Here is a 24,239-nt window from a genome sequence, read left to right on the forward strand (position 1 = left end):
CCAAAAAAGTTGAGGAGACAACTCTAGGTTTAAAAATTCAGTCCAGCAGTCATACTTATTTCTGTCATCTTATAATGATGGCTCAGTATTGCTCCACACACATTACTTTCACAGTGGGGTAAAAGTCCAGGCTCAAACCTGTATTCACGCACCCATGCATGCCCTGAAATGTCTGTGTTACAAGTGAATGTTATATGTGAAGATGCGACATGAAGTTATAGGGAGGCAGATTTAATTTATTCTGGAATGAAATTTTAGACTTGTTGTCCTGGCAAGCAGAAGAGCCCTACATATAGTGAGTATCCACCACTGCAAAAATGTACATATGAAGGAAAAAACAGAGGCAGAATGTGTTTTCTTTGAAGGTTCCTTAAAATAAGTCACATTAGGTATAAAATGATTTCCGCAGAGAGAACTGCCATTTTTTCATCTTTTAACTGAAGGCTTTGTTATCCACATGCCCTAAATATCAGTTATGCGACTTCAAAAGTCACAATATCGATTTTTAACATTTCTTGTCGGGGTCATGGAAAATTTGTCACATAAAACAGTCTTTATTGGCCAACAGGTATACAGCTAGGTCCATATATATGATATATTACAATAATAGGGGTGGCAGAATCTACAGTTAGGTACATCCTGAGGAAGAAGGAAACCACTGGTGAACTCAGCAACGCAAAAAGACCTGCGGTGGATGATCGCAGAATCATTTCCATTGTGACAACAGCCAACCAATTGAACAACACTCTCTCCAGGATGTAGGCGTATCCTAGTCTTGCATAAAAAGAAAATAAATAAAAAAATAAATAAATAAAATAAAATAAAATAAATACAGAGGGTTCACTGCAAGGTGTAAGCCACTCATTATCTTTAAGAATAGAAAGACTTGATTGGACTTTGCTAAAAAAACATCTAAACACAGCTAGCACAGATCTGGAAACACAGTCTTTGGACAGATGAAACCAAGATCAACAACTATCAAAATAATGGTAGATGCTGATGGCAAGAAAAAAGGTGCGCAACAGCTCACGATCCAAAGCATACCACATCATCTGTAAAACACGGCGGGGGCAGTGTGATAGCTTGGCCGTGCATGGCTGCCAGTGGCACTGGGACCCAACTGTTTATTGATGCAGTCACACGACAGAAGCAGCAGAATAAATTCTGATGTGTTCAGAGACATACTGTCTGCTCAAATCCAGCTAAATGATTGGGCACCATTTCATAATACAAATGTACAATGACCTAAAACATACAGCCAAGCAATCCAGGAGTTTATTAAAGCAAAGAAGTGGAATATTCTTAAATGGCCGAGTCAGTCGTCTGATCTTAATCCATTTGAGCATGCATTTCTCTTGTTGAAGACTAAACTTCGGCCAGAAAGGCTCACAAACAAATAGCAACTGAAACTCACTGCAGCAAAGGCCTAGCACAGCATGAGTTCATGAGTTAAAGACTTCAGGCTGTCATTGCCAGCAAAGGGTTTTGAACCAAGTATTAGAAATAAACATTTTATTTTCTGTTATTTAATTTGTCAATTATGCAGATAAAACACCTGGACTTGATTTGAAGTATGGTGCTTGCATTTGGGGGATTTAGATGTAAACACAACATTAATTTGTCCAATTACTTTTGAACCCCTGAAATAAAAGGATTGTGTTAAAAAATGCTTTAGTTCCTCATATTTTTATGCAATCTTTTTCTTCAACCCACTGAATTAAAGATGAAAGTCTGCACTTCATTTTTCATTTAAATTCACTGTTTTAATGTACAGAACCAAAATCAGAAAAAAGTTGTCTATGTCCAAAGCTCCCTCACCTTGCAAAGCAGCAGGATTCAGACTCTACTAAACTTGCAAAAACACTATCAGAAGGGTTTAAGTGTGCACTTAGAAGCAAACTAAAGTCTGTTTAGCACAGTCGGAATCCTACAAGGAACTACTGGCCAATAAGAGCACGGCTACTGGCATGCTTTAGGTGATCAGCCAATTATCAGCCAATTATTTCTGGCCCTTTTCCAAGCAGTTTCCCTTGAAGGACTTCCCGGATGGTTATGCAAAAAATGTGCTGCTTGCATCTTTTAATAAATTCTTCATTGAAAAATGTAGACAGTGGAAACTACATGGAAAATAGCTGTGTGGTCCAATCATTTTGCTGTGTTGAATAAGGCTCTGTTTCTGGGGATATGTCTGTTGTTGATCTACAGACTAACTCAAATATATTTAATTCTGAACATAAACTGAATGGGGGGAAAAAAGCTCAGAAAGAGACTAAGACGACTAAGACTACATTCCAATCAGTCACAACATTAAAACCACCTGCTTAGTATTTTATGGATCCTTCTTGGGCTGTCAGAACACCTCAGACTTTCTGGAGCATGAGCTCAGAAGCTCTTTTGGTGACCTGTGGTGTCTGGTAACTGGATTTTTTCAACAAGCTCTTGGTTACAGTGTTGGGGCCTTGGTGTGGGTTCGATATGAGTGGAGGTCTGCTTCACACCTTTGTCATGTTTTTCCACCCATTCCAGAGAAGTTTTTGCAGTCTTTCTTGGTGCATTAAACTGTAATTTTCATTCAGGTGTACTGTAGTACTTTAGTATGTAAGGAGATTGTGTTGTGCAGTTTGCACCAGCATTAGAGAATTATAGTATTCAATATCGCTCTGGAGTCGTCATCAAGAGACACGCATCTGTGAAGGCTCTCAGTTCATTCTCACTTTATGTCTCCTTCTCCAACTGTTCCATAACCAGATTCATCGCCCTTTTCATTTTCACTTTTACTTCTCGTTTACCTGATTGTACTGTGCTCATGAGATGAGTTGGATACATCTCTCCTTCCCCCAGAAAACCTGCTGCATTGCATAAAAGAATCGAGTGGGCACCGTCTCTGCCCCCAAACCAGATTTAGGAGCCCAGGAAAATCAACACAGAGAGACAGTTTTAGGCTGCAGTGCACTAATGTTTGTGTATCTGCATTTGCCTTTAGGTGCCTGTGTGTGAGTGTGTTACTGTGTGCGTGTGCGTGCATGCACATGCTTTCCTGCCTGCTGATGTGTGTAAGTTTATGTGTGTGGGTGTACAGTTTGTGTGTGTGTCTGTGTGTCCCTTCTCCTGGGTCTGTCGAGGTGTTTTATAGTCTTTGAAAATCTTTGCATTTCCATCAGATATTTTTCAAGGTTTTGTGAACATCTTGTCACAGTCAGAAATTGTCAGTCTGATAAAATAAATTCAGCACTAACCCAGCAAACCTACTTGACAGTATAAGATGTCAGTGCAGACACTTCTCTCACTCTCAGCAGCTCTGAGCACTGCCACTTCTTCCCCCTCCTTGTCTCCTTGAAGATGTTGTGTTTTTCTATAAGTCTGTGCAAAGCGAGGTTTGTGATGCTACTTCACATGCATTTAAATAACACGCAAGTACTAACGATTGTTTGTTAGTTCTGCATGTATTAATACAACTTTGATGAAGCACTTTAGAGGACTGAATCACATTGAATAAATAGGTAAAGGAAATGCTGTCGATGCCATCCGTCCATAAATTTATCCATCTTCTACCACATATCTGGGTCCAGGTCACAGGTGTCCCAAGCCAGCTGAGAGATATAGGCTTTCCATCTTATCCTGGGTCTATCATCCTTCCTTTAGGCATCTTAATCAAATACTCCAGGTGTTTGAACCACCTCACCCATCTCCTTTTGATGTGCAGGAGTAGCATCTCTGAAGCCCTTCCCAAATGGCCAAACTCCTCACCTTATCTCTAAACCCAGATGCCCTACGGATTAAGTTCATTTCCACCACTTGTATCCAGGATCTCATTCTTTCAGTCCTTACCTAACCTCGAGGCATAGGCGAGGGCAGGGATGTGGATTGACGGGAAAATCGACAACTTTACTTTCACGTTCAGTTCCCTCTTCACCACAACAGACCAGTACAGCATCTGCATCACTGCCAAAGCTGCACCAATCCTTCTGTCAGTCTCCAGTCTCCCCTCACTTATTAAAAAAGACCTTTAGATACTTGAACTCTTCCACTTGGCAGTAACTCCTCCCTGAGCCAGAGTGAGAACTCCGCCCTTTTTTCCAATGAGATAAACGGCCTCAGACTGAAAGCATTTATTCTCAACCCAGCCTCTTCATAATCAGATGCAAACCACCTCAGTGTGATCTGGAGGTCACCAACTGATGAAGCTAGAACAACTGGATTGTTTGTAAACGGCAGAGAGGTTATCCTGAGTTCACCAAACCGGAAACTCTGCCGTTTGCCTGCATGAAGAAATCCCAAAACAAATGATGTACAGAATCTTATAGATGCATGAAAGAAAAATGAAAAATTAGCAAGATCACATACAGAAAAATATTAACATGTTTATTTCCCAACATTTGGTGAATGTTAAAACATCACTATTGTAAAAAATTATTTTAACACAAATGAATTGAAGCTAGAAAATATCAAAATGTTGTGAAAAAGGGAGAACTTTCAGATGATATACCGTAGTTTTCGGGTCATAAGCCGCTACTTTTTTCCCACACTGTGAACACTGCGGCTTATACTGACGTGCGGCTAATGCATATTTTTTTTTCATGCGGCCAAAAACATTTTGTCTGGTAACAGTAGACCAATCAAAATGATAAGTAGTATATATACGGTATATATTTTTATCGGTTGTTAAGAGACATTGTAATGTTGTTTGTGCACTGTTCCGTAAAAAAAACATAAGCAACATAATTTGTGTGTTATCAATACGTACGTATACTTAAAGGTAGCCGTGTTCCGCTGTTCGAGGAAAAAAAGCATTTGCAGTATGTATTTTTGTATGTTACCATAACGTTTATGTTACCATGTTTATGTTACCTTACGGATTAAATTAAACGTTAAAAATACTCACGTGTAATATTTCTGTGTAAATATCTCATATTACAAGTGAAACGCATACGGCTTAAAATCCGGTGCGGCCTGTACAAGTACAAAATTGATTTTCTTTCTACAATTAGAGCATGCGGCTTTTAATCAGGTGCGCTCTGTAGTCTGGGATTTACGGTACATACATATATATATAAATTGTTTTGACCGGTCAAATACACTGAGTTTTCTCCGGTGAATTATCAGATACCAGATACTGATAGCAGTGCTTTTGTCATTATTCTGTCTGTCTGCAATTTTGTGTTTCTTCAATCAGATCCCCTAAAACTATTTAAAACGTAGGTTTAAAGCTTTCTTTTTCGTTTCCCCCTTCAGGTAAAAAAAGAAATGTAGAAATAATTCAGAAATATCAGCTAAGTTGAGGATGTGTGGGTGTTTGGTCACATTTGATTAGCACTAGCCTGGCAAAAACAAGAATCTCCCACAGCTGTCATCAGACCAGCATGCAGACGTGAAGCCAAAATATCGTTTAGTGACTGAAATGGCAAAGTGAGGTCATTTATGAACCCATTAGATTTTATACTTTTTTTAATACTTACATTTTTGAGTTGTTTCTTTGCCACGTGACCAGGCATCAAATGAAACAAAAGCAGACTCTAAAATCCGCAATTTCAAAATAATTCAATCCTCAAATTTATGTTAAACATTTAAGAAAAAAATTGTATTAATTCAAAAATTATTATTATATTTTTAAATTATTTTTAATAATAAAAAAAAGGCTTCTTCTGCCTTCGTTCAACCGTGAGATTATTCTGCAGTCAACTTTCCTGTTTGTCCTTGACTATGGAGATACTATGTGTGTATTATCACACTGCCCGAGCAACACTGCAGCAGTTAATCCCCTGTATCAAAGTGCACTACACTTTATCAATGACACATTTTATATTCATCATTTTCACTGTATTTAAAGGTTTATAGAGGTTTTAAAGTCATTCCACCTTTTCACTCAAAGAGCACTGCTATTGAAGCTTTATCATTAATCTCTCCTCTCATTTAAATCATGTAACAGCAATTCGTGATCCAGGAAATACTTAGAAATCTTACAGACGCGCCTTGGTACATGTTGTTTCATACGTTGTTCAAATAAACTCAGGAGTGTCCTACACGCCCCTTGGAGATCTTAGATATCCACTATGTTTTATAGGATTCTTTCAAGTGTTTTAATGTCTTTGTTTATTGTGTCATTGTCCTCATTTAAGGAGACACAACAATCAGAGAGTTTAGTCGCAATGAGACTGCTTGATTAAATAAAAATTTTGTAATCTTTTCTTACAGTAGAAGTGGTAAAGTGACATTTGTGTAACTTTCGTTAGTTAATGAGAGCACAGTTATAAAGAGAGCTGTCCGTTTAAAGTCAAAGTGCACTCAGTTCACCTTTACAACCTCCAGGTGTGCTAAGTTGAGTTCACCGGAGCACTACACAGGGCCTCATTCACAAACAGTGCATGTGCTTAAATCATGTTTATGAAAGCACAAATCTAAGGATCAATTGTTTATACTATGCATACAGATTTAGAACTGCCTCAGACCGGATGCATGCACAAATCATGGCGGCCAGACTGTTAGCTGAAAATATAAACATCTTCTCAGTAAAGAGCAGGCAGACCGCAAACACCACCATACATTTTTTTATGTCAGCTAAAAATAGAAATTGATAAAAAAGAAAGACTTATTGACACTTTATGGAAGTGTCACACATTCGCTTGACAAATCAAATTTGTCCTTTTTTTAAATTTATAGAGACAATCTCAGAAATACAGAGTAAACTATTCATGGAAAAAATAAAAATCTGCAAACACAGTGCTTTCAAAAGCCCAAAAGAGACTTCACGAGCAAAAAAAGCATAGCACTTGCATATAAAAACCATTTATCCAACAAAGGCTTACATCATTGCTGTATTTCATCATTTGAACTATTTTATGGATGATTTTCAGTCTCTGCTGGGCTGACAGATGATTAAGTCCTCATCCTCTGCCTGCTTCTTCTGCATTTCCTTTTATTCTTTTTTAACACTGACTTTGTGAAAAAATATTTTCTTTTTCTGGTTTTATCGAGGCACAGTCCAAGTCTCAGGTGATTCAAAACCCAGTATGCTGATTAAAACAGCAAAGTCTTTTTTTCTTTTCTTGTTTTTGTACTCCCAAAATGTTGAAAAATGCGTTGGAGAGTTTTGCCTTCTCTAAATTCCTCCTTAGACACTATTGTTTCAGTTTCTTCAGGTTTCTCTTTTAGAACAACCTCAACGCTCTCTCCACTACAACCCAATCTTCTCTTAAAAAGGGAGATGCATATGGTGAGCACATGACTTAGAATGATTGATAACATATGATGGGGGATGCAAACAATATTGGCTGTTGTACACAAATTTGTGTGTGTGCCTATTTTGTACACAGGGGAAGAACAGATCTGCACGCATATTAGTGAATGATGCCCAATGGCTTCAGCTTGAAGGGACATTTTTGCCCTGTTCATTTTTAATCCCATATAAGCGAGTGTGCCTGAAGCTTTGTTTTAATCTGACTTTACCCAGATGGATGCTAAATCTGACAATATTTAGCCACGATGGTTGCCCTCTGTGGCTGCTGTGGGCCAAAGGTGCCTTGTCAGGTCACAGTGGAAAAGTAGGACCTTGGATAGTTCAAGCAGCAGACTCCTCTGGGCCTCAGATGACTTCCCAGGCTTTAGGAAATGAAGAAGGCAATCAAAATGGAAATGTTACTGCTTTGAAACTACATTTGAATCTCAAAAGAGTTCTTCTTGGCCTCATCTTTCACTTTGATAATGAATCATAGCTGCCCTCTTTCCAATTGAGCTTTTATCCAACACTGTCACTGCACTGCCATACACACCCTATCTCCCCACACACACACACACACACACACACACACACACACACACACACACACACACACAAACAAACCAAGCTTCGTCACCATCCACCTGAGTCACAGAAGATAATCTCTCTGGTTGATGAAGTCACAGGCAGCCCCGTCACTGTGCTGCATGTTTACATGACTGCATGTACACAATCTACTGTAAATATGTCATACAGTGGGTTCCATTGCTCAGAGGGTTTGTGTTAGGCAGCATGTCTCCGTGATGACTCCAGTATGTGTGGGTAGTGTTGAGAGTGGAGTCACCAGTGAAGACAGAAGCGGGGACTCTTCAGGGTGCCACTTGGAAAGTAAAACACCATTATGTCTCGATTCTGAGCCCACCCACAGCATGCTCATGTTAAAGCACTTTAAAGCTGGAAGCCTGATAGCACAGACATGTTATTAAAGAGACAGAACCGTATCGGGAACATTTTTCTATCCCATGTTTTACTCGAGATGTGACCCAGATTGAAAAAGTTTCATATCATATCACTTTGGTCAGTGTTTTCTCACCCCACCAGGGGATCTCCGCTGACATAACACATAAAGGTCAGCCCACTAATCAGGGGGAGTTCTCAGCCTGTGAACACTTTATTTCACATGAAGCTTGTCTGTGAAAATGATCCATAAAGGTTATTACAAATGGGCCTGGGAACTAGAGTTTTTAACAGGAAGTTTGTGGTATAAACTCAGGCAGCTGAAAGGTTCCAAGTGGGAAAAGTCAAAATAAAAGTTGCTATTATAGTCTGGATATGTTCTAGATACTAGATCCAGGTAAATGTAAGGCCCTGCGGCCAGAATTGACAGAGGGAAAACTTGATGGTTTTGGAATATATGAAGGAGGGTGTAGCTTTTAAACTTGTGACTGTATTTCCAGTTACCACTTATAACACTTTTACAATTTTTCCTACCGGTAAAGACCGCCTCCATTCATATTAGACCAAAGTAATCAAGAAATAGATAAACAATTAAATGACAGAGAAGTTCCTGTTTGTTTGTTCTACAATGGAGCCACAATAAAAATAAATAAATAAATACAAATTTTCTGTAAATGAATAAAACCTTTTGTAATCGCAGGATCATCTAGGCATTGAGACAAAAGAATCCGTTCTGTAATTTTGCACATTTATTTATTTGTTGGCATATTTCTTTCATTTACTGCAGCAGTGTTTCATATAGAATAGAATTTAGAATAATAATATAGAAAACTGTGACATATTGTTAAAATTGCATTGCTTTTTCTTATATTAATCGGGATTAAATGTGTATTTAAACATCTTTACACTGACAGAAAGTAGAGTTTTGCTGGTTTAGCCCACTGAAGATGTAAGTAGGATGCATGTGGCCCACGATGTAAAATGAGTTGCATATCTGTGGGGTCTGGATTTTTGGACATTTTGGGCAAATTTTCTAGATTTTTAATTTTGACCATGTGTGTTCCTGATTTGTCACGTGATTCCGCTTTTTAGCTTTTGTTTAATGGTACCTTGGTGAGCTATTTTGATTTGTGATATTCTATTTTAGGCCGCAGTTACTCAAGACAAACCTTGTGATTGGTTGGCAATCCCCTGGTAAACACATGCTGCTAGGGAGCAATGTGTATTCCCCAAGTGGTTGGCAAGTGGTTGATGGAGGCTGACATTAGGTGACGTTGGCCACAAAGAGGCTTATGGCACTGCACTAAAAACCTCCTTGCTTTTGCTTTTGTTGCTAGCTGATAGCAAACTACACAAGCTAGAAACAGGGACCCTTGCCTTCAAAGTAAAAGTTGCACCTTTTGACAAACGTTAGTTGTTGCAACTTTTACAGTCTTTGTTTCTGATTTTCATCACACTTTTTGCATTTTTCAGTACTGCTCTTGAGTAGTTGTTACTGTTTACAGACAAAACATTTTCTATGCAAGCTAGAGGAAGTTACATCAGTGACCAAAATGATGGCAAGAATGTCTTTTTATGTGGCACGTTCTTTGCGATGGGGTTCACCTTGTGACAGCCAGAAACCACTCCCCAAGCAAAGAGTCAAAGAGACTTCCAGGGAGTCGCCCAATAGTTTCTAGGCCTGCGTGACTGAGGCAACATTGAGCAACACCACTTTATGTAAGCTATTTAGATTTTCAGTTTATACTGCTTTGGTTGGTTTAACACAGGAAGTTATCAACTTTTAGGATAAATAAAGTAAATCTGATCTTATATAAGCAGTTTTTTTTTTTTGATCTCGTGAGCACTAAAATTAAAATCGTGGCTCTACCTATTCGTGTAGATAAGAGCTTTAAGGTAACCGCACAAAAAACTGTGCATATGCATTACAAAATAGCTGATAAGTGGTGAGATTTGCTTCTAAGAGGACTTGTGTCTGACCCTTCTAAAGGGATGAATAATATGGCCATCTGAGCCACTGCTGTACTGCCTTTCAGCATTTTTCTTTAATCTCTCTTTTGTCCACTAAACAGCTCACTGTGTATATTTTAAGTTTCAAGCTATTGAATGAAAGGAAATTTCTAAATTATAGTCTGAATTATATTTTGAAGGTTCTTACTCCATTTCAGAGTGACTAGTGGTTTTAGTATGGCAGTCCAGTATAACATTGGGTAGCTGGGCAGACAATGAAATTTCAGTTCTTCTCTGTCAATAGCCCTATTAGCACAGGGCCAACATTATCTGGGGAACACTAGTCGTTTGTAATAATTGTGGAGGTTAATTCTGTAGAAATCTGACATGTCCATGATTTGTAAATCTCTTTCCTCGAGCTTCTCGTATGTACTGAAGTTTTGCATATTGGAAGACCTTGTTGTTACTGTTAGTGGAAGAACCAATCTCTAATCAGCTTCCATTCAAATGATTGTTCCCAGGGTAAAACCGCTGAAATCCAAAATGCATCTCATTTGTTCCGATGAATGACGAACACACCACCATCTATTTTGTGCCTCTGTCCGCATTTCCATCTGAATGATATGGAGCTATTCTTAGATCTGTGGGAGGATAGATGGGCACCATTTAGGTTTTCACTTTCAAAGCCTTCTTCTCTCCTCGTTGCTGTAAGCCATTTTCAGTCGACCATTTGTTGGTGCACGGTGAAACGCGCAGGCTAATGCTAATTATGTGCACAAAGCCTACTGTAAATGGTGGCTTTGGAGTTCTTGAGAAAAGGATTTTGACAATGAAAATGGCTTCATGACATGCATTGCTGCTCAGTGAATAGGACCTCATTAATATTCAGCTGAGCATCTGTTTCATAAAGCAGATTTGAATCTTTCTGGCTGGGTGTGATTCTTATCTTTAGCCACTTTTGGAAACTTGTGACTCCTGTATGTGATATGATGAGCTGTCATGAGAATGTGTTTATCTAAATGCATGTCTAACACTGTATGGAGTCAGGAGGTGCAGTCATTTTTAGCCTTTTCCTAACCTCTGTTAAAACCATTTTTATCGTAAAAATTTATAAGTCTTGGTCATGACAGTAAGGTTAGCTGCATCATGAGGTGCTCCACCTTTCCTCGTTTCTACTCCCACAGCCTTTCATTGTATCTGGAAATTTTACAATTTTGCAATTCTTGTGTATTTGTCACTGCTGTTCAGCTTGTAACAATGAGAGAATGTGGAAAATATTTTTCATCCGGGAAGATGTGAATGATGTGATGGAATTGGTGTGGTCATAATTTTTTGACTCTGTAAGCATATGTGACTGACATTTACCATAGGCTACATTTACACTGCAGAACATCAGGTTTTTTTTTTTTTCTTTCGGCGTTACAATCTCATTTTTAACGTGAGGTATAGCAGATGCCGTATAACTTGTGAGCTGATGACAGTAATGTCAGTAAGAAAGGAAAGCTACTTCTTAGTTATCCCCGCTTTCTTGTCTATTCCCAACTGACTGTCCAGTAAAGGATGAAAATGCCCCAAAAATGTCCCTTAACACCAGCTACGCTTTACATTTGAACTGACTAGCTCTGAGTAGCAGCCCTGTCTTATCAATGCTGTAAACTTGTGTACCACCACCAAAGGACACCTTGTGTACAACCGAGACAAAATGGCATTATGCTACGCCCTGGAAATAACAGCTTGTTGATGTCTGCATCAGTCACGCTTAACCTGATAAACTACCACTTCTGCATCACTTTTAGAAGGACATAACGACCTTTCTAAATGTCCCGTGACCGCTCTGCTATAATGAAGGATGAACTAAAAATAGACAACAAATCCCCCCCTCTATGTATCTTAAAACAAGCATTAAAAGTCAATAAGCAGATTCTTAAGACCTTTAACCCATCCTCAGGGTATTCCCTCTGTTTTCCCCCAGATCAGGAAAAAAAAAACTGAGGGAGTGACTACTCCGGTTGGTTAGTCACTGGAGAGCTGCAGCAGCAGATTTCCTGATTAAGCAAGCATGAGCTAATCACTAATGGAGCTGTGGTGCAGGATTAAATCAGGAGGACGTCAAAATAATGATTGAACAAGTGAAGGAGAATGAAGAGGATGCCACAGGCTCGATTTGCTCTTTTTTGTGTGTGTGTGAGACAATTTCAGGTGCATAGGAGCAAATAATTTTGTGCTTCATACTGGTTAACCTTCTGTAACGTGAAGTGGTCACATGTAGCTTGTTTCAAAGTCTTCACTTTATTTGAACTTCAATTGAAATGTGTTTTTGGGTTTAAAATAATAAGAAAAATATGTAACATGATAAATAATGTGCAGCTTTAATGTGAATTTCCAGACTGACTGTTATTTTTTTCTTTTCCCATCAGTGCTCTGGGAGGCTCCTCAGCATTACATATACCAGCGTTTCCCAGTGGAGGATGCTTAATTGATTACGTCCCCCAAGTGTGTCAGTTACTCACCAACAAGGTAAAAGTGTTCACCACACACCCCATTAGTGCTGCTAGACGTTCTTTGTGCTTATGTATTATTTTACATTATTTGTAACCTTTAATGTCTTTGTATTTTAAGATCAAAATTCCATACTCTGTGTGTGGGTGTGTGACAGGTGTATGACTCATTTATTGCATATTTGTAAGGCTTAGTGCAGCAAAGCATTCATCCACTGATGTCAAGCTGTGTGTACATGTGTGTGCATGTGTGTGTGTTCATGCACGTGTGTCTGGCATCTGCCAGCGTGGGCGTACTGGCCAACCTCCATAGGCTGTCTGAAGGCTCCTTGGCCTCCGCAGGTTGACAAGTAGATATGCAGTGTGGACGCAATGTAATGCCACTTCCCTCAAGGCAAATGCCCATCCCCCCACAGCCTCTCAGACAAGCACACAAATAATGCACACAGGCATACCCTCTATCTCTTCCTGTTCACCTGGAATCTCACCAGCATACTATCTGGAACGTTTACATCCTTTGATGACCTCCATGTCTTCAGTTGTTTAAGTCACAGCCGCCCATCCCATTTCCCTGAAAGAGGTCACAGCCTTTGCTTGGAAATGGAGTCTTATTCATAATGTAATTATCACTTTTTTAGAAAGCAAGTTTAAAAGGGCTTAGGGTAAGACATTTGCTGCTTTACTTTACCCAAGCAGCACCTTCTGAAGCCGAAAAATAAAGCCAGTGTGAAACTGCAATTCCTCTAAAATACACTAAAGAACAACAGTAAACAAGTTTACAGCCTGGTCCTAAAGCGCTTTTAGTATAGTGTATAGTTAATTTTCCCATCATAAGATAAGATGGCCTTTATTAGTCCCACAGGTGGGAAATCATAGCTGAATATTTAAATTATTCACATGTTAAATATTATAATTATACAATATAAAAGCAGCAGACACAGGTAGCCGTAGATGGTAGCTCTCTGCTAGGCTTCAGTTCAGTTAATTGGAGTAACTGAACTGACACCTTGACCCTGTTCGTTCTGTCAGTGCACTTTGGAACATTTTAATAGAATTATCTGACACATAATATGGCTTTCCATGCAGCTAACTGTACAGACTGTCCAAGAAGGCTGTATTCCAATTTTAATAAGTTCACATCTAATGTTTTATTAGTTTGTTACCTTGCAGCAAAGCAGAATCTTGTTACCGCTTCCACAGATATCGCTTTTTATTCATTATTTGAACACAATTAAATCTGTTCAAATGCAGTGTGTAAGTGTTATTTTCTTCAAACATTGAATAAAACTAACATAAAATGTTATATGGCTTCATTAAATATCACTTGATTCTGATGGGATCAGGTGAATAATTTTAGAGAAATGAAAGGATTAAAAATAAAGGGAGACCCAGAATAGATCCCTGGGGGATGCCATAAAACACAGGAGCAATGGAGGAAAGAGGCATAACAGATAAGAAAATGTTATAGGTGGAAAAAAAACCCAATTCCAAAACACTTCAGTCAGTACGAGCATTGTTTTTCCGACAACCACGTTGTGATTACAAAACTGAGCTGTCTCTTATTCAAAACAGGCTGAAGATGATAGCAGAGACACAAAGCACAATTTATATATATTGTCTGTAAATGTTTTCCACTTTTTTAACTGAAGCCAACAATCATGGTAAAGGGAAAAAAATACATTGTTCTAACATCTCAGCTTCTCACAGTCTTTTCAAGGGCAAGCTGTGCAGTCATTTTATCTTTTTAACACATCACTTATTTACTCCCACTTATTCCAGATGTGAGGATTGTATCGACAGAGCTATACTGTCACATACCTCAGCTGTGAGTGTGACAGCTGATTCCGCTGGTTGATGGCAGCACCTGGATGTCTGCATCGCTCAAAATATTGCTCATGAAAATCCACTTGTGAGCCTAATAGGCCCTGTGAAATGTATACATGTGATTAACTCAATCAATTTCAATAAGATAATCTTTAGTTGCTGTTCGTATTTTTTGACACGATGGTGATAATTAGATCGAGAGACTGACACAGAGTATCTAATTATGGGAAGAGTGTAATAAAATGTTTCGAGTGTCTGCTTCAGCTACACTCCCCATTTTTCAGGTGTCTCTTTACGTGTTAAAGATCATTGTTCATCTCTTGTGAGAGCACTAGTGTTTCTACAAAAGGGCCTGTTCACATCTATTGCATTCTGTTTCAACATATATGTTAACAGGGTCATGATTACAACACACATTAATGGCTGCTATGTACTGGCTAACCACAGGTTTTATAATTGTCAGCCTCCACACCATAGATGCCCTGTGCTTCGTCATCTTGAATGTTCTTCAATTAAAAATAAAAAGTACACCCTCTGTCATTTCTAAGGCTTTACATATCAGGACATAATAGAAAGAATCTAGGCTTCATCGGGTCTTAAAATAATTTAAATACAACCTCAGATGAACAGCAGCATGTTGATATGTTACACTATATCATTATTTATGTAACAAAAGCTAAAGAAGCATTGTGTGGGAAAACTAAGTACACCCCATGGTTCAGTAGGTTGTATGACTAACTTTAGGAGTAAAAACTTGAAGTAACGGTTTCCTTAATGACTTTATCAGTTTCTCATAGTGTTGAGGTTCAATTTTGGTGTTCTTTACAATTTCACTTTGGTTGGTTTAGGTTTGTGGGCATTTGCTTATGTGTTCTATGAGTAATATATGTAGCTCTTGGGTTTTTTTACTGATTCCTGAGCATTCCACAATGAAACAGGTGAATTTTCTGGAATGTCCCCCTCTGGAAATATCGGCAACTGTCAATATTTCTTTCAGTCAACTATGACTATATCAAAAAACACCAAAACAAATTTTCATTTGATCACATTTATTGATTGATAGTCCTAAAACGTGCAAGTAATACTTGAAAAGGTTTCATATACGAACCTTTAACATTTTAGACATTGGCGAAGCGTAACTTTCAGGGAGAGGATGAATGTGAACGTAAACATCAGCACTTCAGTCCCAATAAAACTGTATTAACACCGAAACAGTAGCGGTAGCACTAGCCCAGAGAGTGCCCATCGCATGAATCATCAGGCTGATTAATCTACACAGTGACTTCTTCACTTTATACGAAGAAGAAAGAAATGAGCTGTGCGAGTACATTTCCCAGCAGCTTGAGTAGACGGCAAATTCAAGAGTGAGTCACGATATTTCTAATATGTGGACATGTTTTTATAAACTGTGCACACTTATTTCTGTCACTGACACATCATAATCAGATCTTAATTATTCCTAAGTGGAAATTAATGTATATGAGTGTATTTGTGCACCTTTTGTTGTTGTTGGCCTGTGGGGTTATGCGGTAGGCCGCCATGGTTTGGGAGTGGTAATTGTGGATGCTGAGTGGATAGTTTAAGGCTGGATGAACACTTGTCATGTTTCTCGTGGACTTATTTAGCAGTTTTTACAATGAGGAGAGTCTTGCTGAGAGAGACCACTGCCTTGTAGCATTGCTTGGTCTACAGCAATATGTAGGAGGGTAATCTAGTCAAAGTAACATCCATGTGAATCCCAGGACAAAAGGTTTGCCAATTTTCAGTTTGCCAAACCTGTTTTGGATAACTTTGTGTTTCATTTTTACGCTCATTATATTTTTGTTACATTTTCATTATATAAGAATATTGTTTTATCAAACTGTGTATTTATTCACCTTTAAGCTATTTTGCTGTAGGTTGGTTGCTGGGGGGGGGGGTTCCCCTGTTTCATGTAGTTTCCTGTTGTGGTTTAGCCCATTTTAATTTAGTTTTTTGTATAAAAATATTACATTTAGTCTAGTTTTAACTGTTTCAGTTTTAATTTCTATTATTGGGCCATGGGTGATATTTGTCAGATGGTAAGACTTAAGAAGTTCAGAACAGTAGCCTAATGTAATGCAATACAACCACAAAAACCCGACTCACAGTGTAAAAACAAAGATTAAAAATAAGCCTTATCAGGCTGGCTATGTTGGCAAATTTGGCTCACCCAATTGGCATTTCCTGTGTAGTTTACAGGCTTTCACATCTAGTTTTGTGTTAGCTGTAATAACAGCGGTTTGTAAATAAGTATTTGTGTGTGTAAATTTAGATCTACTTGTGGAACTCGGGGAATCTAAAGTCATTGATGTTCAAAATCAATTTGCAGTCAAATATCAGATCAGTCACACTTTAAGAAAGCTGGGGGTGGTGTGAATGTGTGACAGGCAGAGAAGTGATTTCTTAATAACGCTGCAATAAGCACTTCCGGCGTTATTGCATCACTCTCCCCACAGACACCTGCACAAACACAATAAATGGATGTGCGGGTGTCATGGGTGCGGGCAGGTTTGAATACCTGCAAAACAAGATCACCTTTCTTGCATCACTCAAACCTCCAGGCAGCCAATGGAATGACTTGGCTGCGAGTCGTACATTCAGTGGGGGCAGGAAATCCTTTCTCAGTATGGGTGTGAAAGTGCAGTGATCCACACTTCCCTTAAAACACACACACACACACACACACACACACACACACACACACACACACACACACACACAGAGTGTAACTACATAAACAGCTTATTGAGTATGTGGCCTTGCAGCTTTTGAGAAAGCTAAATTGCCGCCTCCGCCGTTTCATGTAAACATAATTGAACAGGAGGCTGAGTCACAATGTGTGCCTGTCTTTATGAGTTCTTGCAGAGATCACACACATACCACTGTGTGTTTCAAAGATTACTACTTTCACAAAACGTTGTCATTCATACAAGGTTGATGAGTAATCACAAATATTCAGTAGCAGTGGGTAACACCATCTCCAGCTTAATCATGATACATCCTGTCCTCGGAGGAACCACGCACTTTTACTACAGGCTTTTGACTGCTTAGGGTTGAGACGAGTAATCGGTTGACTTTTTTTAGTCGTCACATTTTACTGACACCGATATAACCTCGCGTAATAGTTGCACTGCTGGAGAAGAGGCTCAGTCTCTGTTTTGGTTCACCCTTCAAAAATACAGTAGCTAAAAAAAACAGAAACTTAAGTTTAAACAAAATTTAAAGACCAACACTACAATAAATGTGCAGACAAGATGTTTAATATGAGGTATGACCTCCTCTGGCCATGTTGGAAGCACCTGTCACCTGTTTAGGCATGGACTTCACAATAATTGCTCTCCATTCCTGGATGAGTGCAGCCTGCAGCTGTGCCACGGTCATTAATTGTGGCTGCCTCTGATGAATACATCGACCTAACATGTCCCAGGCATGTTCAGTAGGAGACATTTTGGGACTAAATGCTAGCCAAGGAAGTGTCTGGATTTGCTCCTGATTCCAGAAAGGCCAGAGCTACTTTGGCAGTGCGGGGGTGGGCATTGTCAAGCTCAAACAGCTGCTGGGCGGAGTGATGCCGCAAGTACAGGTTGGAGCATCCATCTCGTCTCAGTACCTCTGTGCAGTCAGGTTTCCACCAAGCAGAAGCGGATAAGAGATGGTGCTGTCGTGGGCAAGGCTGCAGAAACAGCTCGGACACACATGCCAGCATTCAGCATGCCAGTACCACTCCCTCAGTGAACGTCAGACAGTTGCAGCATTTTGTGCATACAATGTTGTGTGTGTTCTGAGATCACTGGCTTGAGAATGCGGTAAACTAAACCACTCCTGTGGTGTACAAGTGAGTCCATTTATGTTCAGTAAACAAATTGCCAATCCCTCTATTGACTAAAAGCAGTCAACCAAACTGAAAACGATTCACAGAATATGTTTGGGCTTTTCTGAGAGATTAAGGTGACGTTCTAAGAAATGGATTTAAAACAAATATTGAAAGCGTTTTTCAGTAATGCAGTGTTAACACAGAAGAAATAACAGCATTCACTATCTAGAAGCACTGTTTCACAGCACAGAGAGTCTGAAATATGTTACACAATTAACCTTAAAGTGAGCACTGCAGCATTTTATTTTTTCTCTGAAAAACAGAAAAGACCGTTTAGTCAGGAAAAGAACGTCACGTAGAAGCATTATATAAAAATGGAGACTAGAATGAGGAAATTGTGGAGGGTTTTTTCTTGTTACGTTTGACAGACTATGTCACACTCTCTCTATGGCAGAGAGCTGTTAACAACGGCTTATTTAGCTCTCAAGTGGTAAGCTGAAGACTTCTGTGACATTTCACTAGTCTTATACAAAGACTGCATGTAATATTACTTTTTTGCTCAGAGCAAATAACACGTTCACTTTTCTTAATGTTGGTCTCTCTCTGCCACGGCATTGTTTATGTTCTGGCTGCTCTGAAAAGCCTTTCCTCTCAGCTCAGGCATCAAAGTCCAATGCCAAATGCAGTTAATGCAAGTGATAAGACTAGGAGCAATAAACACAATGTTGCTAATATGTAAGGAGAAAGCGTTGAAAACATGTTATGGCTGAGGTTGAATGTTTATCTACCAGTCAAGTGATGATGAAACAGCCTTATTTTGGTTTCTATGCATCTTAATAAACATGAGCCCCAAAACCTATTGGTCATTCTGTGCACCTCCAGCTACAGATTAAACAAATAATGCTTCACAAAACACTATGAGGCCAACTGAGATATCAGTGAGTTCGTTAAGCTCGAGATCAGGACTTTTTTTCATAGCGGGCAATCCAAACCATATACCCAAATGTTAATGGCTATCCTCTTGTTTGTCTTCTTTATTAGAAACACTTTTTTTATATTGGCCTGACCATAGGCCTTGGGTCATAGTTGTTGAAGTCCAGCTTCACCAACCCTCCAGACATCGCTGACAGTAGTTTTTTGACTTTGTTTACATCCAAACTTGAAGCATTACTGTACCTTTTTTTTGGTTTATTTTTTAAGAAAAACTCCAGTTAGAGGATGATGTATCATCTCTATGGTAAATGGCCTGTATTTGTATATCAATTTACTTAGTCCCTATGGACCCCAAAGCGCTTTACACTACATTCAGTCATCCACCCATTCACACACACATTCACCCACTGGTGATGGTAAGCTACATTGTAGCCCCTGGGGTGCACTGACAGAGGTGAGGCTGCCGGACACTGGCGCCACCGGGCCCTCTGACCACCACCAGTAGGCAGCGGGTGAAGTGTCTTGCCCAAGGACACAACAACCGAGACTGTCGGAGCCGGGGCTCGAACCGGCAACCTTCCGATTACAAGACGAACTGCCAACTGTTGAGCCACGATGTATGCCATGTTTTGACCTACCTGACTTCTAATAACACCTGGGAGAACAGCCACATAGAGATCAAAGAATCTGGATGATTTTTGGTTTTGGGATCCCAAGGAGCACTTAAAATGCATTTTTGCATCATCTCAAAACAGTAGTCACATACCCATGATCCCATGATCATTCTTCCTGTCCATACCAAACAGAAAGCAAACTGAGCAGATTAGGAGATTGATTTAAAACTTATTTTAAAGTTGTCTTAAACTGCCTTAAGCAGTTGCATTTTTAACAGATTGAGGTCTGTAGATTTTGTCCCACTTTGGGAAGGGATTTCTTCACACCCAGTATGGAAAGGATGAGTGATTACTACAACAAAATTTCTTTCAGTGTAAATATGGGCATGTGAGAATTTTTTGAGCCGTTTCCACCCCGCAGTTTTGGTGCCAGGACCAGACTGTATCTGTTAATAAAACTTGACCTGCCGCTGCTATTTTGAGAAGGTCACCCATCATGGCACACTTAGCTCTCCAGAGCTACCCAGATGGCTAAAATTGAGAGGCCATCTAGTGCTACTGTGACTAAAACGGATGTAGATTTGTTGGGCTTCATTTTCTAGTCTGCTGACTGGTTATTTAGGCTGTTATTCACTCTGATTAAGAACTCTGATTAGAAGGAAGTAAAGAAATCTCACTTTGATCTTCTACTGATGGCAGCAACTTTCTCTTTCTCTTTCCCAACCTTTAACGCTTACAGCTCTGAAGCTTTTTCAGGCTTCGGCTTGAAAGGTTTGAAAATCCTGCTACGGCTGAGCGTAGAGATTAGAGCTTCAAATTATAATACGAGTGTTTCCGGAGCAGAACTTTATCCTGCACAGGATATTTTATTTCAAAAACTGACCAGATTCTGGTCATGCTGCCCAAGTGTCTGGCTTCTTGTTGTCTTCACCTGCCTTGTGCAACTTGATACAGCCCCCTGTCAAAAATAAACCAGAAACCATGTTAAGTGACACAAAGCACAAAGATGCTTGTGGGATACTTCTGAAATGTGGAGCGGCACGTTTGGTTAATTGTACTCATTGTCTTGATTGGGCCCACTGCAGACAGGATGCGGCACAGTCATGCCTGGTGCATTCCCGGAGGTCATTCGGGCAGACCACTAAGTCGAGCTCAACAACACTCCCGATAGATCGGCTGATCTCAATGACGGCCCATATCAACACAGGCCTTGATTATATTTTCCATTGTCCATGGGTCAACTTGGGTCCAAGTGATCTAAATTCCCTAAATTTCAGCCTGTGAACACAAGGAGTCTGTGCAGACGTCCGTGTGGCTGCCAATTTTTTGTGAATTTGCAGATCCTTCCGCCAACACTTTACATAACAATGCACTAGCTGTGTAACTACCTGCTGCAGAATTCAAGTAGACTTTAAAGAAGTATAACTGGAATGACTACTTGGCCATTGTGTCTCCAACTGTCTGTGTAACAGAGAATAACAGAGAATTATCAGGGTTTCATTTTTAGTACCATTCTACTAAGTTATTGAGAAATGTCACAAAGGACACACGATTCAAGTTCCTTGTTTGCCATCTTACAAGTGCTGACTACTACAAACCGCTTTGTAGCCCACATCCACCCCAGCTCCCCCTTTTCATTTAATTAGCATCACATCTTTTTTTCCTCTTGACTATTTTGCTCTATACTGGGGTCGTGTTCCTCTCTCCACCTCCAGCTTTCCATGTATACATGTAAATAGCTGGGGAGGTCCCCGATCGGAGTTTTGCAACCTAATGTAAATGATTACAGATTTTAATTGCTGTCGTCATGAACTGCTGTTAACTAAGGAAGAATGACCAAAAAACTGCCTAAAGAAAACCTATAATGTAAAATCATTCGGTAAATTGACAGTTCATTAAACTTAAATAATAATTTTCCTGCTTGTAAGCACACAGGCCCAAAATACATAAAGGGGTCCGAAATTCGGCACTTTTTGGGTCACCTTATTTTTTCCTGGGCCCTCTAACAACTTAAGTAGAGGAAATGGCCGCACAAAATTTTCAGAGTGGAAAGGCACATTTAATATCTGCTAAAAAACATCATTGAGATGGAGTCTAAAGTGAAAATGCCCCAATGATGCTGGCGTAGAAGGTTTTTTTGACTTGTTGTTGACTGGTTGAAGCCTTATATGGACCTAATTGTGTGATTATGCATCTTTAATTAAATTAAAGCATGTCAGTAACGTATATATGACTTTCCCTTTATGTGATTGTCTTTCCCAGCCATCCCTGGTCATAAGTGAAGCTTGAAAAGGCTCTTTTTCTTTCTTTTGTGCAGAGGATGAGTCAGATAAGGGTTATCTGCTTTGATTGAGCCCACTGAATCCCTTCTGAACATTTCTCTTCATAAGTTGCTGCTCATGTTCAAACACTGTTTGCTGTTTCTGTATTTTCCTGTGCTAAAGCCTTCACTTTGCCCTGTCTAGGTGCAGTATGTCATCCAAGGCTATCACAAGAGGCGAGAGTACATCGCTGCTTTTCTCAGCCACTTTGGAACGTGAGTCATGAAGTGATCACAGCACGTGTGCGGCGGTCATTAATTTGTTACTGGAGATGTGAATGTAATCGGTGTGTATGTGTTACAGGGGGGTGGTGGAGTATGATGCTGAGGGATTCACGAAACTCACCCTTCTACTCATGTGGAAAGATTTCTGCTTCTTAGTGCACGGTAATTTAATTTTTTTATATATAGCACCAGTTCACAATAACAGTTGTCTCAGGGCGATGTATACTGCAAGGTAAAGGCATCATAATAATAAAGAGAGAAGAGGAGCGTCAGGTTTTCATTCTTTTCTGTGTCTGCACTTTGTAGTGGACCTCCCGCTGTACTTCCCCAGAGACCAGCCCACCCTCACCTTCCAGTCTGTGTACCACTTCACTAACAGCGGTCAGCTCTACTCTCAGGTGCAGAAGTCATATCCTTACAGCCCACGCTGGGATGGCAACGAGATGGCAAAGAGGGCAAAGTATGTAGCACCTGCCTCGTAAAAATACACATTATTGTAATTATATGTTGAACATTTCATACACCGTTGGGGTGAAACTCAGTGGACGTACAATAATATATTAGACCTGTTACAGGCAGAAAAAGTCATATAAAAATGACTTTTGGAAGGGAGTGTAATACTCTTAAAAAAAAGAAAGAACACTTTCTCAGATATTTAACCTAATAGCTTAAAAAAATTATATTCTGGGAAATTAAATCAGTACATTTAAAATGAAAGAAAAACATAGTTGGATATTCTGACACTGTAAAGTTAAACATGGTACATTGTCCCCTGACGTAAAAATTAATTAATTATTAATTTATGTATTAAGTAAGAAAATAAAGTATTTTTTTCTCATTTCAAAGTGTTTCAAAATGTTCCCAGAAATTTATAACTTGTCATCTCTGGAAATATCCCAGGTTTTTCACATTACCCTGAGTTTTTGCATATAAACTGACAACTTCAATCTCAGAGAATATCTGAACCTGAATCTGGATTTTTTTTTTGGGGGTTCAAGGAATTTTACCCCCTTTCCAGTTTTTTTTTTTCTTGCTGTGACCCTTTATTCCTATTATTCTACCTTGTAATGAAATCCAGCCTTTTTTCATTCTGGTCATTATCTACATTTCATTATCTTCAAAGTCCCTGTTAGCCTGTTTCAGTCATTTATCAAAAGTGTTGTTAAAGCTTTAACTATGGTAGGGCAGGGCATTGTCATATGGATTGTGCAGCATATAGACCATCTATTGATATACAGATTTGACCCAACCTTCAGTACACATAAACTACCCTGACCTTGTTTGAGTAAATGCAGTGTTTGCTCTTTGTATGGTAAAGGTTAATAACTACTGTAAATATTGAAAACAGAAGGCAACGCATAATCTCTTGACTGAGCAAAGGTTCTTTAAAGGAAAAGTACTCGACGTGACACTTAGTCTCATATTTGTGGGCTTTTTGTCTTTGGATATTCGGTTGAATGATGGTGTCATTGTGGCAGACAGCTTGACCTTCCACAAGAGTCACTGACAGAGTTAAGTAAACATTCCAGACACACATCTTCAGGTATATCCAAAATGCAGGTGTTTGTTTTGATTTTGAAAGCTAAACTATTGATTTAGTCTTAGTGTAGTTTTTTGTTGGTGACATTACAGTTGCAGTTCATCCTCTAAGCAGTTTTAAATGCCACTTTGTGCATAGTTTCAGTGGTTATGGGTGTTATTCAGATCCATGTTAATGGAAAGGCCTCTGTGTACTCCTCCTCTGCAGTGATACAGCAGACAGACTCTAAGCAGTAAACCCAGTTATCATTTTCAAACAGAAATTGTTTGAACAGCTGAACTGTTACATCTCCTTTTAGCATTACTGCTGCATGGAGAGACGTGGCATTCA

The 24,239-nt window shown here is 39.3% G+C and overlaps 1 protein-coding gene across 1 annotated transcript in view; it reads left to right on the forward strand.

Annotated features, from left to right (window-relative positions):
• The window catches only part of babam2 (BRISC and BRCA1 A complex member 2), a 111,631-nt gene that overhangs the window by 85,432 nt on the left and 1,960 nt on the right, over positions 1-24,239 (forward strand). The window contains exons 8-11 of the mRNA XM_031733418.2: positions 12,538-12,637; positions 22,290-22,360; positions 22,449-22,531; positions 22,676-22,829. Of these exons, the coding sequence (XP_031589278.1) occupies positions 12,538-12,637; positions 22,290-22,360; positions 22,449-22,531; positions 22,676-22,829 (408 nt within the window). The remainder of the gene's footprint in view (positions 1-12,537; positions 12,638-22,289; positions 22,361-22,448; positions 22,532-22,675; positions 22,830-24,239) is intronic.

Source organism: Oreochromis aureus, linkage group 19 (assembly GCF_013358895.1).
Source record: "Oreochromis aureus strain Israel breed Guangdong linkage group 19, ZZ_aureus, whole genome shotgun sequence".
Classification (NCBI taxonomy): domain Eukaryota; kingdom Metazoa; phylum Chordata; class Actinopteri; order Cichliformes; family Cichlidae; genus Oreochromis; species Oreochromis aureus.